Source organism: Bufo gargarizans, chromosome 1 (assembly GCF_014858855.1).
Source record: "Bufo gargarizans isolate SCDJY-AF-19 chromosome 1, ASM1485885v1, whole genome shotgun sequence".
Taxonomy (NCBI): domain Eukaryota; kingdom Metazoa; phylum Chordata; class Amphibia; order Anura; family Bufonidae; genus Bufo; species Bufo gargarizans.
The window spans coordinates 587,229,293-587,246,273 of NC_058080.1; the positions used below are offsets into that span (position 1 = coordinate 587,229,293).

The 16,981-nt window shown below is 42.6% G+C and overlaps 1 protein-coding gene across 5 annotated transcripts in view; it reads right to left on the reverse strand.

Annotated features, from left to right (window-relative positions):
• TAOK3 (TAO kinase 3) overlaps positions 1 to 16,981 on the reverse strand; it is a 195,499-nt gene that overhangs the window by 27,416 nt on the left and 151,102 nt on the right. For 4 of the 5 annotated variants that reach the window (XM_044275825.1, XM_044275823.1, XM_044275824.1 and 1 more), the window contains exon 16: positions 6,264 to 6,404. In XM_044275825.1, coding sequence (XP_044131760.1) covers positions 6,264 to 6,404 — 141 coding nt within the window. The remainder of the gene's footprint in view (positions 1 to 6,263; positions 6,405 to 16,981) is intronic. The other variant, XM_044275827.1, reaches the window with a different exon arrangement.

Below are 16,981 nucleotides of genomic sequence, written 5' to 3' on the forward strand. Positions count from 1 at the left end.
CATCAATATTAAAACAATAAAAGGCTTGAACTACTTCAGTTGTGTGTAATGAATCTAAAATATATGAAAGTCTAATGTTTACCGAAAATAATGAACTTTATCACAATATGCGAATTTTTTTTAGAAGGACCTGTATACCGTATTTTTCGCCGTATAAGACGCACCTTTTCTCCCCCCAAACTGGGGGGAAAATGCCCCTGCGTCTTATACGGCGAATGCTGTCAGTTTTACATCGCAAGCTGCGATGTAAAGCGAGCGGGGACTCTGGGAGGGACTGGGAGGAGGAGCTGGGGCCGGCAATAGCGGCGGGGCGGTGCAGTCACTGTACCATAGCCCCGCCCCGCCGGTATACTAATATAATATGTCATTCAATTAATGGTTATTAAATATGCCCCTTTATGCCTAATAGTACCTTAAATCCTAAGCGCTTCAGTACAATGCAGGCCGGGCGGGCGGCAGCGCAACTCCCTGATGTCACGTGCCTGCGCCGCCTACTTTATGAATGAAGCAGGCGGCGCAGGCAAGTGACGTCAGTGAGTGACGCGCGGCGCCGGCCGCCCGCCGGCATTGTACTGAAGCGCTTAGGATTTAAGGTACTATTAGGAATAAAGAGGCATATTTAATAACTATTAATTGAATAAGACATATTATATTAGTATACTGGAGCGGCGGGGGATCTGTGGATGGCACAGTTATGGGCTGGGAGGGTCTGTGGATGACATGTATAACAGTGCCAGCCACAGATCCCCCCCTGTAACAGTGCCAGCCACAGATCCCCCCCTGTAACAGTGCCAGCCACAGATCCCCCATAACAGTGTCCGTCATCCACAGATCCCCAGTAATAGTGCCATCCACAGACCACCATTAGTTCCAAACCCACAGCACACCTTTTGGTTAAAAATATTTTTTTTCTTATTTTCCTCCCCAAAAACCTAGGTGTCTTATACGGCAAAAAATACGGTATCGGTATATATATATATATATATATATATATATATATATATATATATATATATATATATATATAACACAAGAAAAAATGAGCGGCACTCCAAGTAGTGAAGTGATGAATCCTTTATTCACACCAGTGGTGCAAAGTTTCGGCTCTGATCGCGAGCCTTCCTCAGGCTTGAGGAAGGCTCGCGATCAGAGCCGAAACGTTGCACCACTGGTGTGAATAAAGGATTCATCACTTCACTACTTGGAGTGCCGCTCATTTTTTCTTGTTATTTTCAATAGGGAAATCATTCCATTCCCTCTGAGACGTGCACCCGCTTTTTTTCCCTTTTTTTCCTTGTTAAGCCAGTGCCGCCTTTTTTCTTCATATATATATATATATATATATATATATATATATATATATATATATATATATATATATATATATATATATATATATATATATCTGTACCCACTGCATCTAATATACTGTAAAAAAAATATATATTACATATATACTTACACACACAGTACAGACCAAAAGTTTGGACACACCTTCTCATTCAAAGAGTTTTCTTTATTTTCATGACTATGAAAATTGTAGATTCACACTGAAGACATCAAAGCTATGAATTAACACATGTGGAATTATATACATAACAAAAAAGTGTGAAACAACTGAAAATGTCATATTCTAGGTTCTTCAAAGTAGCCACCTTTTGCTTTGATTACTGCTTTGCACACTCTTGGCATTCTCTTGATGAGCTTCAAGAGGTAGTCACCTGAAATGGTCTTCCAACAGTCTTGAAGGAGTTCCCAGAGATGCTTAGCACTTGTTGGCCCTTTTGCCTTCACTCTGAGTCCAGCTCACCCCAAACCATCTCGATTGGGTTCTTCAGTGAAGGAGCTGGAGTAAGCTCCGAAACGCGTATGGTAATTTAATCCCATGAGAAACAAACACGGCATTCGAGGATAAAAAGCGCTTGAAGAGAGGGATCGGTGCTCTTTTACTTTGATACCCAGGAAAGCTGGATATTTACTGTTCCATTCTGAGATTGGTAATTCTGGTGTAACCCTGCAAATCTGGACTACAACTACATTGAAGATTAGGGTGACCAGACCATCTCAAGAACAACACATTGACATCCGATCACCGAGGATCCCGAAAATCTTCCAACAATACCGCAACAAGCCAAACCGCACCGCATTACTGCCAACATCACCTTCACTGTACGTGGGACGCCACGAGTGAGTTAAATAAATCCGGTATCAACTGAAACAGTGAGTAAACTATTCCGGTCTATATTTGTAAGCAGGCAGTAAAAAACCTAGCGGCATTGCTGTACCATTTGAGTGATTATCCTCTCAACGATCCCACCTGATCAACTGCTTTACTCCGGTCACAATAAGGTGTGAGTTTATTAAACTCTCAAGAAAGACTGCCTTTTTGTTACAATATTTCATCTATTTACCATTGGATACATTTAAGGACATTATATGTTTTAAAGATTTCTTAAGATTTTTAGTATTTTTAATATGTTTTAATTATTATATGTTACTATCTCTAATAATAAATAACGTGTAAATTAACCCTCCGTGTGGCATTAAGTGTCTGGTGTGCCCTACTATTGTTACATAATACAAATTCTAACAGTCTATTCAGTAGGACTATCAGCTGTGTATCCACCTGACTTCTCCACAACGCAACTGATGGTCCCAACCCCATTTATAGGGCAAGAAATCCCACTTATTAAACCTGACAGGGCACACCTGTGAAGTGAAAACCATTTCAGGTGACTACCTCTTGAAGCTCATCAAGAGAATGCCAAGAGTGTGCAAAGCAGTAATCAAAGCAAAAGGTGGCTACTTTGAAAAATCTAGAATATGACATATTGTCAGTTGTTTCACACTTTTTTGTTATATATATAATTCCACATGTGTTAATTCATAGTTTTGATGCCTTCAGTGTGAATCTACAGTTTTCATAGTCATGAAAATAAAGAAAACTCTTTGAATGAGAAGGTGTGTCCAAACTTTTGGTCTGTACTGTACATATACAGTGAGCTGGACCGCAGAGTGAAGGCAAAAGGGCCAACAAGTGCTAAGCATTTCTGGGAACTCCTTCAAGACTGTTGGAAGACCATTTCAGGTGACTACCTCTTGAAGCTCATCGAGAGAATGCCAAGCGTGTGCAAAGCAGTAATCAAAGCAAAAGGTGGCTACTTTGAAGAACCTAGAATATGACATATTTTCAGTTGTTTCACACTTTTTTGTTATGTATATAATTCCACATGTGTTAATTCATAGTTTTGATGCCTTCAGTGTGAATCTACAATTTTCATAGTCATGAAAAAAAGGAAAATTTTTGAATGAGAAGGTGTGTCCAAACTTTTGGTCTGTACTGTATACACACACACACACACACAGCCTGGCCCAAAAAAAAAAGGCACCACCTGGATTCAACTAAGAAAATATGTTTCAGAAGGGTCAAATAATTGGCATGAATCAAGCAGAAAAAACATAGGAGATTGCTGAAACTACTAAAATCGGGTAAAGAAATGTCCAACACATTATTAAAAAGTGGAAGGACAGTGGGGAAACATCTTCGAGGAAGGAATGATTGTGATCGGCGATCACGTAAACGTTTGGTGAAATCAAATTGTAGAAAAACAATAGAAGAAATAAGTGTGTGACCTTTTTTTTGGCCAGGCAGTTGTGTATATTATCTATATTATTATATTACGGTTAGTGTGTGAGGTACATGTGGTTCTAGTCGTTGTAACTGTCTACAGGTCTGCAGTACTTTATATATGAGTGAGATATGAGTAAAAATAGGGAATGGGGTACAAATGAAGAGAAAGGAGGATGACAGCTCATCCTGCAGTTCTCCTCCTTGCTGTTGGGGGCTGAGGGATCTGTGATGATGCTCTTTGTGCAGTTCCTTTACTAGCTGTACAGGACCTGTGATAGGGATACTAGACTGGAATTGGACAGTAATGAGTGTAATTAGGGTGCACAAATTCACCCCTATCCCCCATTGGTCCCATAGCAGCTGCGTGGTCTGCGTCTATTGGTGGTAGGTCACTGCCCAGATAGCATGAGCAGCTCTCGCATTGTCCACCATCCAGACACAGATGGCTCCTTCATTACACAGCCCTGTCTGTTCCCAAACCATTTCCTCACACCTAGCATAAAGAAATCTGATGCGATGGCGCCGACTATGTGTCCTGCCCGACAGCCAGAGTCACCTTTGTTTGCAGTTATGTTGTGAACTGAACAAGAAACCTGGACTGCAACTATATTGCCTTTAGAAACAAATTCAGCTTCTAATGTTGAGCGAACTTATGTTTTAAAGAGGACCTTTCATTACAATAAAAAAATCTAAAACTAAAAATATACCGTTCTCCCGGTATAGGCTCCGGTATCTTCAGATTTTCGGCTCAACTGGGAGGAGCCTGCTCTTGTTCTTCTGGGTGTCTCCTTCTCCCAGGCTGGAGTGCTGGCCAATTGCAGCGCTCAGCTCATAGCCATAGGAGATGCCCGGGAGAACAAGAGCAGGCTCCTCCCAGTTGAGCCGAAAATCTGAAGATACCGGAGCCTATGCTGGGATAATGGAGCGGCGCCCAGAGATAATAGTAAGTGCAGGGAGATCCCGGTCAGCATACTTAGTTTAGATTTTTTTATTGTAATGAAGGGTCCTCTAAGTTCTGTGTCTAAAGTTCGGCTTCGGGTTATCGAAGAATCCAGTTATGGATTCTAAATTCCGTTATGGCCCGTGGTAGCGGAATCCGTAACGGGATTCTTTGATAACCCGAACTTTAGACGCCGAACTTAAAACACAAGTTCGCTCAACACCATCAGGTTCTGTTTGGGATTTGACAATTGTTAGGTGGTGGCGAGCGCCTCAATCCTATCCTTGCCGTGGAGCTACACACAGCCCCAACTGGTCAGCCTTAGCAATGATATGAGGCACACTATCAGCTCAGCAATATGTGCAGGACATCCTACGGCCATATGTGTGTTGCCTGTCATGACAGGGCTTCCAACTGGCATTTTTCAGCAGATAATGCTCACCCACCCACACACAGCAAGGGTTTCCCAGGAATCTCTCCACCAAATTGCAACACTTTCTTTGCCTGCCCAGTCACCAGATGTATCTCCAGTCAAGCATTTATAAAAACAGCTGGGGCACCAACTGTGCCAACCTAGGAGTGTGCGGATCTACAAGCCCACTCCTTCCACTCTAATACTATAATCGCTTACCTATATCAGCATTACATTCACACATATTTTGATTCCAACAATGAGCGCTGCCGTATGGAGAAGAATGATCATTACTGCTATTGTCCATCTCCCTACAGTTTCGCTGCTGTTGGCAGCACATCCCCATTTGCAGAGGGTGATGTGCTGCCGACTGACCAGGATTCCTGGTGTGGCATGACCGATGAGCCCATCAACGTCACATTTAGGTTTGGGCTATACAGTGACGTGTCGCCTTACAAAAAGTGTACAACTACCTTGTGACATGTGTCGCGTGACATTTTTTGTCATGATAGTCAATGCTGTTGCAATGCAATAACCGTGATAGATTTTTTGAGACTGCCGTGTCACATTGCGACACCATTGAGTATCATTCTAAAAAATGGTGCTCGAATTTTCTGCGACACATGTAGTCCTAGCCAGGTCAATTATCAGAAAAGAGTGTACAAATGTTAATTCCCAATAATTGCCCCAATACCTCTGCCCATGTAATAGGGCCCTAAAGTGTCTACTCAACATCAGATATTCCTTCTTCTCCATAAAGCTGAATAAAATGCAGTTTAAAAACATGAACTTTTGGAACAGAGCAACTTTTTTTTTTACCTCAAAATATTCAACGTTAAGACATTTACAGCAAATCTAATACAGGAATCGGCAAATATTAGAATTCAGAGCGCAACTCGATGTTACCATGATATTGCATCACAGGTGCAATATGTTCTGAATTCTGAGTTTACCATTAGGTGGTCAACATTAAGTTACCAATCACCCTTTCACAGCCGCTGATACATCACCAGTGCTACTCAGCCTCATTATTATTTGTGATGGTTATAAAAAAAAAAAAAAAAAAAAAAAAAAAAGACTTTGGATTTGCTGCACTTAGCAGAAAATTATCCCTCCAAAGGGAGACCATTTCCCCGACCATGGCACAGTAAGCTCCAACGACAACAGCCTATGGAACTGGCCAACAATGATGAGCGGTAGGTATGATGAAGGTCTTCTGAAGTTTAAAGCAGGAAAACAATTTTAAATATTCTGTCGGTGCCTCCCAGAGCCAACTTTACTTGTGCACGTGCCTCTTTAATCTTTTCCTTGCAAATCTTGTACTGCTTTTTCTGACTTTCTAAGAAGGATGTTAAGTCTTTCTTTTGTTGGGCTATGATCTGTTGCTGAAATCTCCTTTCATCCGCTGCAGCCAACTTTGCCTGTGGAGGAAAGAAAAAACATTAGACTTTTTCTACATATATTTCACAACAAACATAAAAATTGTGAACCCTTCATTTTTGGATACAATTGTTTACAATCTTTGGATCTTGCTGCAAGAGAGGACAGAATCGATCCCATAAATGACAAGTGCTTTCGTTACATAAAGCGAGCACAAAAGCAGCAGTAAAAAAAAATATTAAAAAACATCTTTAATAAATACTAGTGAAAAGTGTCACAAGAAAACAGTTTACAGCTAAAACATGGAACGCTGGATCTGTGACGCTCCCAACAGACAATACATTGTAGAAGTGTCCAAAATAATACTTGTGCAGTGGTAAAAACTGGAATAGGCTTATCAACAGCGTTGGAGATTTATGGTTAAAGTCTCACTGAGCTTTCACAAAAAACTTCTGGTATGTCAAAGAGACACCAAGGATTTGATTAGTGGTGGTCTGAGAGCAGAGACCCCACCAATCGCTAGAACGAGGAGAGGAGCGCTCGCATACCATATTCTCTCTCCTCAGTGCAGGAGACAAGCTCAACAGAAAGCCTTTGGGCCCATCTCAATTCTATCTCCTGCACTAAGTGCTTCTCTCTCCTCTAGCGATTGGTGAACGTCTCAACACTGACCTCCACCTTTAACCCCTTAAGGACACAGCCTTTTTACACCTTAGGACCAGGCCATTTTTTGCAAATCTGACCAGAGTCACTTTAAGTGCTGATAACTTTAAAACGCTTTGACTTATCCAGGCCGTTCTGAGATAGTTTTTTCGTCACATATTGTACTTCATGACACTGGTAAAATGAAGTCAAAAAAATTATTTTTTTTGCACCAAAAAATACCTAATTTAACAAAAATTTGGAAAAATTAGCAAATTTCAAAGTTCCAGTTTCTCTACTTCTGTAATACATAGTAATACCCCCAAAAATTGTGATGACTTTACATTCCCCATATGTCTACTTCATGTTTGAATTATTTTGGGAATGATATTTTATTTTTTGGGGATGTTATAAGGCTTAGAAGTTTAGAAGCAAATCTTGAAATTTTTCAGAAATTTACAAAAACTCAATTTTTAGGGACCAGTTCAGGTCTCAAGTCACTTTGCGAGGCTTACATAATAGAAACCACCCAAAAATGACCCCATCTAAGAAACTACACCCCTCAAGGTATTCAAAACTGATTTTGAATACGTTGTTAACCCTTTAGGTGTTGCACAAGAGTTATTGGCAAATGGGGAGGAAATTTGCGAATTTTATTTTTTTGTCTAATTTTTCATTTTAACCCATTTTTTCCACTAGGGTTAACAGCCAAACAAGACTGTATCTTTATTGCCCTGACTCTGCCGTTTACAGAAACACCCAATATGTGGCCGTAAACTACTGTACGGCCACACAGCGGGGCGTAGAGTGAAAGGTGCGCCGTTTGGTTTTTGGAAGGCTGATTTTTATGGACTGGTTTATTTACACCATGTCCCATTTGAAGCCCCCTGATGCACCCCTAGAGGAGAAACTCCCTAAAAGTGACCCCATCTAAGAAACTACACCCCTCAAGGTATTCAAAACTGATTTTACATACGTCGTTAACCCTTTAGGTGTTGCACAAGATTTAATGGAAAATAGAGATACAATTTCAAAATTTCACTTTTTTTGGAAGATTTTCCATTTAAATTTTTTTTTTCCAGTTACAAAGCAAGGGTTAACAGCCAAACAAAACTCATTATTTATGGCCCTGATTCTGTAGTTTACAGAAACACCCCATATGTGGTCGTAAACCGCTGTACGGGCACACGGCAGGGCGCAGAAGGAAAGGAATGCCATACGGTTTTTGGAAGGCAGGTTTTGCTGGACTGTTTTTTTTTACACTATGTCCCATTTGAAGCCCCCCTGATGCACCCCTAGAGTAGAAACTCCAAAAAAGTGACCCCATTTTAGAAACTACGGGATAGGGTGGCAGTTTTGTTGGTACTAGTTTAGGGTACATATGATTTTTGGTTGCTCTATATTACACTTTTTGTGCGGCAAGGTAACAAGAAATAGCTTTTTTGGCAGCGTTTTTTTTTGTTATTTACAACATTCATCTGACAGGTTAGATCATGTGGTAATTTTATAGAGCAGGTTGTCACGGACGCGGCGATACCTAATATGTATACAATTTTTTTTATTTATGTACGTTTTACACAATGATTTCATTTTTAAAACAAAAAAAAATGTTTTAGTGTCTCCATAGTCTAAGAGCCATCGTTTTTTCAGTTTTTGGGCGATTATCTTAAGTAGGGTCTCATTTTTTGCGGGATGAGATGACGGTTTGATTTGCACTATTTTGGGGTGCATATGACTTTTTGATCGCTTGCTATTACACTTTTTGTGACGTAAGATGACAAAAAAATGGCTTTTTTTTACACCGTTTTTATTTTTATTTTTTTACGGTGGTCACCTGAGGGGTTAGGTCATGTGATATTTTTATAGAGCCGGTCGATACGGACGCGGCGATACCTAATATGTATACTTTTTTTTTTATTTATGTAAGTTTTACACAATGATTTCATTTTTGAAACAAAAAAAAAAAAAAAAAAAAATGATGTTTTAGTGTTTCCATAGTCTAAGAGCCATAGTTTTTTCAGTTTTTGGGCGATTATCTTAAGTAGGGTCTCATTTTTTGCGGGATGAGATGACGGTTTGATTGTTACAATTTTGGCGTACATGCGACTTTTTTGATCACTTTTATTACCTTTTTTTGGGAAGTAAGGTGGACAAAATTTCAATTTCATCATAGTTTATTTTTTTGGCGTTCACCGTTCGGGTAAAGTAACATGACCGTTTCATAGATCAGGTCGTTACGGACGCAGCGATATCAAACATGTGTAGGGAATTTTATTTTTTTAATTTTTAATCAGTGATAAATGTGTTTTTTGATTTTTACTTTTTTTTCACTTTTTTTTTACCCAGACCCACTTGGTTCTTGAAGATCCAGTGGGTCTGATGTCTGTATAATACAGTACAGTACTATATACTATACAGTACTGTACTGTATTTTACTTACAGTTTGCCTGAACAGATCTATGCTTTCAGCACAGATCTGTTCAGCACCATGGACAGCAGGACGCCTGAGCAGGCGTCCTGTTGCCATGGGAACCTTCCCCGTCTGCTCAGAACTTCGCAGACGGGGAAGGGTGAGCACAGGGCTGCGGGGGGCTGTCTGGGGGCTCTCTCCCTCTCCATCGGGGGGCTGCAAAGGCACTGCAGCCCCCCGATCGGAGAGGGAGGGAGCTCCCTCTTACTGTTAACTTTTTCCATACAGCGGTCCGTACGGACCGCTGTATGGAAAGGGTTAAACGGCTGACATCGCATCACCGATGTCAGCCGTTTATACCAGGGTGCCAGCAATGTGCTGGCACCCTGGTATACCCACTCTACACCAACAATTATTCAATGGGAGGCGGGCGGGGATCGCGATCCCGCCTGCCGCACCGCCCGCCTCCCGCACCGCCCCCAACACCTTCCCTGCACCTCCCACCGGGCTAAAATCATTCAGAGGTGCAGGGGGGGGGGGGGGGGTGATAAATATATATTTTCGCCACACTTAAGTTTCTGATCGCCGCGGTCAGGGACCGCAGCGATCAGAAACTGCAGAAAGCGCAACAAACCGCAGGTCTGAATTGACCTGCGGTTTGTTGCGATCGCGGACATGGGGGGGTCACGGAACCCCCCGAGCATTTAGCCGAGGTGCCTGCTCAATGATTTGAGCAGGCACCTTGTTCCGATCACAGCGGTACATGACGTACCGGTACTCGGGAAGGACTCGGGAAACATGCCGTACAGATACGTCATGCGTCCTTAAGGGGTTAATATGTTGCTATGACATATCAAAAATTACGTAAAAACTCAGTGACCCTTTAACCAAGAAGTCCAGAAGCCAAGCGGAACAACCCAAGGTCCCTATTATATGCTAGTGCAGGAAACCAACAAAATATCTAAGAAAGTTATACAGCGCTCCTGTCCTGAGAAGGGCAACCATGTCCAGAACCTGAGCCTCAATGTAAAGTTAGACTACTCAAATCAAGAGAGTGTATCCCGTTTCATTGGGCAACTCTTCAGGAGCATACCCAGAGTGAACAGAGATATGTCTACATGCAAACACATGACACACCATATTTATGGATAACATTAGCGTTCCCAGGGGCAGGGCAACGTATGGAAATCACTCACATTGCTAACAGTAACTTGTAACCCCATGACAATTTATAATAAAAGCAATTTTCAAGCTTTTTGACTTCTGCTTATAATCTTAGTTTCCAGTTGAAAAGTGGTCATGGATGTACAATTGTGTCTTTGCAATTACACAAATGTGATTTAAAGGGCATCTGTCAGCAGATTTGTCCCTATGAAACTGGCTGACCTGTTACATGTGCACTTGGCAGCATGTGCCCACATTGCTGAGAAAAATGTTTTACTATATGCAAAAGAGCATTTAGGAGCAACGGGGGAGGTACCGTTACACCTAGAGGCTCTGCTCTCCTTGCAACTGCAGCACCCTCTGCACTTTGACAAGTCCAGGAAGTGAAACCATAATCACACCTGGCCCTTGTCATCAAAGTGCAGAGGGGGCAGCAGTTGCAGAGAGAGCAGAGCCTCTAGGTGTAACAGCAACGCTCCTGTTGTTCCTAGAGGCTCATTTGCATATATAAAAACTTCATTTTTCTCAGCAATGCGGGCACATATGAACATGGGACCAACACAGATGCCAACTCATGCCAAAAACTGGGTACATGCTACACACCATAATTATTAAAGGTTTAAGGCACTTATCGACTCGTCCAACAAGGGAGAGTGGCTTAGCAGGAAAGAGACATGACAAGTGTAATGTGTGCCAAAATGTTTGGACTTTTTTGGAAAATTAAGCCAATGAGTAGGTGGAGTAAACTCAGTCTTTAGGCACCGGATTTCTCAACCAGCATCAGCCACTGTGATAAATATAGCACCTTTAAGACTAAGATCAGACGGTCTTACTTTTAGGCCCCAAGACTGTATTTTTGGTCTACATTCAATCCACATTTTTTGCGGGCTGGATGCGGACTAATTTATTTCAATGAGGTGCAAAAAATGTGGATCCGTATGTTTGTTCCACAGTCATGCAAAAAAGATAAACCGTGGCCTATTCTTATCAGTTTTAAGAATAGGCGTTACAATGGGTCAGGAAGATACCTCCCATGTGTCCAGTACAGAGCGGTGTAAAAACTGCATTCTGCAGACATTACAGTTTACCATCATTTTCTTAGAAGCAAATTCAAAGATGACAACATTCTCGTTATCGGCAAAAGAAACAAAAAAAAAAAAAAAACACAACTGGGAACATTTACTAAGCTGCATTCTGGCTTAATTTGCGGCAAGACACTGGCATACTGGAAAGGGATGTTTGCGGGAAAGTGAACATGGTGTAAGGCTAGACTATGTGGCTTGTGCTGGTTGATAAATGTGGTGCGTATATTTAATGTATTTAGTTCATTAGCAGCATAAATAGTAAACTTCTAAACGAGGTTAAAATGGCTTGTACTTCACAGAAGAGGGCTTCCAATTAGGGATGAGCGAATTCACTTCGGATGAAACATACTCCTGCTCCGTACAGTATTAGAACAAAAGTTTTATGTGAATCGACTTTGGATGTTTCATATGAAGTCGATTCACTCATCCCTACTTACAATATCAATCTTCTCAGCTCCTCCTGCTCTGTAACGTTTTTGTGTTTTCCTGATGACAGGTTCCCTTTAAATGTTACATCTGGCAACAGTGTTTATGGCCAAACAAAAGAAACCTAACCATATTTTTCCACAACATCATGTATCAATCTGCTCAGCTCCTCCTGCTCTAACATTGTGCCTGCAGATTGGGCTGCATGTCCCTGGTGACGAGTTCCCTTTAAACATGACCTGTCACCACTCCTGACAGGTCTGTATTGGTAAATATTGTCCCCACTAAATAATTCTCGAGCATCTTTTTGCATAATTCTGCTCTGAGCAGTTCCTCTGTTATTCCTTCTGAATATTTACTATATATTAAATATTCCTTAAAGGGAACCTGTCACCGGGATTTTGGGTATAGAGCTGAAGACATGGGTTGCTAGATGGCCATTAGCACATCCGCAATACCCATTCCCCAAAGCTCTGTGTGCTTTTACTGTGTAAAAAAAACCGATTTGATACATATGCAAATTAACCTGAGATGAGTCCTGTCCCTGACTCATCTCACATACAGGACTCATCTCAGGTTAATTTGCATATGTATCAAATTTGTTTTTTTACACAATAAAAGCACACAGAGATACGGGGACTGGATATTGTGGATGTGCTAGTGGCCATCTAGCAACCCATGTCCTCAGCTCTATACACAAAATCCCGGTGACAAGTTCCCTTTAAGGGGAAATTCACCTAAATATTACAGAACCTTAGATCCAATTTTGAGTCCAGTAGACCCAGATCCTATGCAGCAAGCTGGACAAACAGCACGTCATGCTGCGCCATTTTGCCCAGTAAAACACTTGATGGAAACCCGACATGCCCCATTATAGTCCATCGAGCACCGTTTGTTTCAGTTATGCAATGGACCAGAGAGTGTCCATATTTTGTCCTTCTACTCCTACAAGGGAGAAGAGCAACAGATCTATTCAGCACAGATGTGAATGAAGCCCTAAGAGGAAACTGAAGACGCTGCAGTAATGTCACGGTGTATGATATTACTATTACTACTTGGCCTTGCAGTATTGTGTGAATAGCTGCAACCAGTCACAAATACACACATTGATAAGTCAGTTCCTTCCACAGAGTCACTAGTCACTACCATGCCTTCTGCACATGCTCCGTTAAAGTGGGGGAGAGGCTTGGGGTTTAAACAAAATGGCATCTGCCTTCTGCAGTACACCGACAGATGCAGTTTTACCATGTTACAGTGAGATCTATAGAAAAAAAATAATTAAGTTGTAAAATCCTCATAGTACAATGATAAATGGCATTTAAAAAAAGGTCCTGTCATTTTGCAGTGCATGATCTGCTTGTTGTATACAGCTAGATCCATTCTGGGCGACGCCAGCAATTAATCTGCACACACTATATATTCCAGGGATGTGGCACAGACCATCTGACGGCTGTGGTGACTGCACTATGGTACAGACATTCAGCTCACTGTTCCTGTAACACATCAGAAAGGCTAACATGGTGGCTGGCACAAAGGGTTACACAGCAGACGCAGCTGCCATAAGGGACTCTGCATTTGCCACTGGTAATTTACAATATTCCAGCGCTGAAATATCACATCTGAAGTCAAAACAATTAAAATGTAAAATGCTACATGTGAGCGATATAGCGAGCAGGGCAAAAAAAACAACACCCCCCCCCCTTAAACTGCAGATGAATGGTAAAGTCTAAGAGCTGTTTGACAGCTGAGTGGGGAGACAGGTTCAGTGTATCCATGACAACAGCCTGAGCCCGATTGCTCCATTTCTGAACATGGTGTGCAGGAGACACCTATGGTAGCAGGATAATAGGGTGTGCAAGTTTTGCTGAGTGGAGCATTCGTTTCACAACTATAATTTATCACACGGGGAAGGGGCTCGTCTCTGCAGAGACATGCATCACACAGCACCAATGCAGCAGGGAAGACAGGCTTCTGGATCTCACCCTCCATCTACAAGACCATGCATTTATATTCTGCTTCATGGGAGGAAGAAAAAGCTGCAAATGCAAACTTAGCTCTTCCTCTACATTAGGATTAGGAAGGGGGGGGGGGCTCCTATATAAAAGAGATGCAATACCGAGTAGGTGCTATGGGGAAACGCACCTGTATTTTATGGCAGATTTAGGGTATGGCACCAAGTGCTGGGAAATTCATACCAAGCAGTGTGAATTGAAACAAATGTTTGTGTGGACACCCTGCATTTGTGCCACAGATTTCACTCTGCACTGCGAAAGCTGAAATCCGTGGCAGATATCGGAAACATAAGTTGACATGTTATGGACTTAAAATCTGTACCACATCTAGTTGTGAAAATCTCAGTCTCTTCACTGCTACTGTACACGCTGCGGATATCCTACATAATTATATGTCATGTGCGGCAGTGTCCTAAAAATACAACTTCTACCACTAACATTTTTTGAATGTACATGGTGCCCAATCAGGAGCATCTACATCTACATTGATTCCATCAATGATACAGGGTGTGCTGTCCTGCAGATACAGCGCCTACTGATTTTTTGGGGGGCAGTTCACACAATGTGTATTCGTTCCGGAATTCCAGTATGGCATTACTTCCAGATTCGCGTGCCTGTACAACGAACGCGTGATCTGAGCCCAGTTTCAAGCCTCAATGGGGTTGATAACAGGCTTGGATAATGTGCCCAATGTATGACACGTGATTCCAGAAGTGCTCGCAATTTATTTAGACCAGGGAGGCACAGCAACAGACAACCCTTTCAAATTTCTGAGCAAAGTACACTTAATTTTGAACAAAAATCCACCAGATATTCAAGTCATGCTGCGGATTATTATTATTAGAGAAATGCTGAGAAGTTTTACAGCAGATTTCATTCATTGTCGTGCAAGGCATTTAGGCCTGTACGTATGGAGACTTACTGGATGTACTCCCTGGTATGGAGACTAATTGGCAATGCTCCAATAGGTGGCGCTGGCGAGATGGTTCTCTCCTTTGGGCGATACCTCTTTGCATATTCATGCAAGGAGTGAAATCCAAACCACACCAAAATTCACAATGAAATCTGCATGTAAGGGTACTTTCACACTAGCGTTTTTCTTTTCCGGTGCCGAGTTCCGTCCTAGGGGCTCAATTCCGGAAAAGAACTGATCAGTTTTATCCTAATGCATTCTGAATGGAGAGTAATCCGTTCAGGGTGCATCAGGATGTCTTCAGTTCAGTCTTTTTGACTGATCAGGCTTTTCAGAAAACCGTAGCATGCAGTATTTTTACCTCCGGCCAAAAATCCTGAACACTTTGACTGAACGCCGGATCCGGCTTTTTCCCCATTCGCTTGCATTAACGCCGGATCCGGCGACGTGTGTTCAGTCAAACCGGATCCGGCTTTTGCATGTTAAACCCGAAAAATGTGAAAAAAAAGTTAAAGTCCATAAATGGCGGATCCGTTTTTTCCAATGCATTTTTTCATTGTTATCAAAATCCTGATCAGGATTCAAATGTAATCAGTTTTCACACGTTTTTCCGGATCTGGCGGGCAGTTCCGGTGTCGGAATTGAACGCCGGATTTAAACTATGCTAGTGTGAAAGTAGCCTAACACAAGTGGATTCCTTTGAAGATTTAGACGCAGATCTTTATGTGGGTTGAGTACCAGAAGCATTACCCGATAAATGAACTAACCCTAAGGGCAGCAAAATACAGCTCAATACAAAGTCAGAGAGATTTTCCCGATCTACATGCTGCTGATTTTTCAGTGGATTACCTCCTGTCAATCGGACTTTCAGAACCTCAGCAAGGCCATTAGCTTGCAGATAGTTTGTTACACAGGGTGACCCCCAGACAGCAGATGACCTGGTGGGACTAGTGGAGAGATTCCATGCTATGGAGAAGTCCCTGGGCGGTCCAGGGAACCCGAAATCAACATATTGGGGGGCCCGGAAGGACTCAGATAGTCAGAGACTAGGGGCCAAGCCTAATCGAGAGGGTCGTGTCAAGGCCAGGGGGATGCCCGAACCCATACCCAGAGGAATTTCCAGGGAAATCATTTGCTGGAGATGTCGGGCCCCAGGTCATATGGTAGCCCAGTGTCCCCTCACCACGGAGCCCATGGACTGTTCTGTGGGCCGGCGCAGTTCCCCCTTTGCGCAGCCAGCTTGCAGCGCTGTACCCACAGGGGGGGAGGGAACCCAGATGTGTACACTAACAGTCAATGGAACTCTGGTCTCAGGGAGCCTGGTCACCCTGATCTCAGCCTCTCTTCCTCATGTGTTGGTCCCTGGGAAAAATCTGGGGGTCACGTGTGTTCATGGGGACCACCAGAGTTTACCCGGTGGCCTAGGTTACTCTAGAGATGGGCTGGGCTGCCCTGACCCACCATGTGGGAGTAGTGAAATGCTTACTGCATGAAGTTATTATTGGTAGTGATTGCCCCCTGTTCTGGGACCTGTGGGCAAAGATTGCTATGCCGAATCACCCCGCAGGCCCATGCAACCCTGTGGGTGGGAGTCCAGAGGCGACCCAGGAGTTTCCTCTGACTGTCCTGCTAGGAGACTATGAGGAAGAGGATACCACAGAGGAAAATGTCCCCGACTTGGAGGTATCCCGGGGAAAGTTTGGTACGGCCCAACTTCGAGATTTGACCTTAAAAGGGGCACTAGAGAATGTGGAGGTCCTTAATGGGGTTCCCTAAAGAGCCCGGGGTTGACTAACTGTTTCCACACTTTGCCCTGAATCAGGACCTATTATACCGGGTGACCAAGATACGGGACGAAGTGATAGAGCAGCTACTAGTCCCGGGACCATATCGACGTATGGTTATAAACATGGCCTATTCCCATGTGTGGTCACCTGGGTGCAGACAAAACACTTGAGGGTCTTAC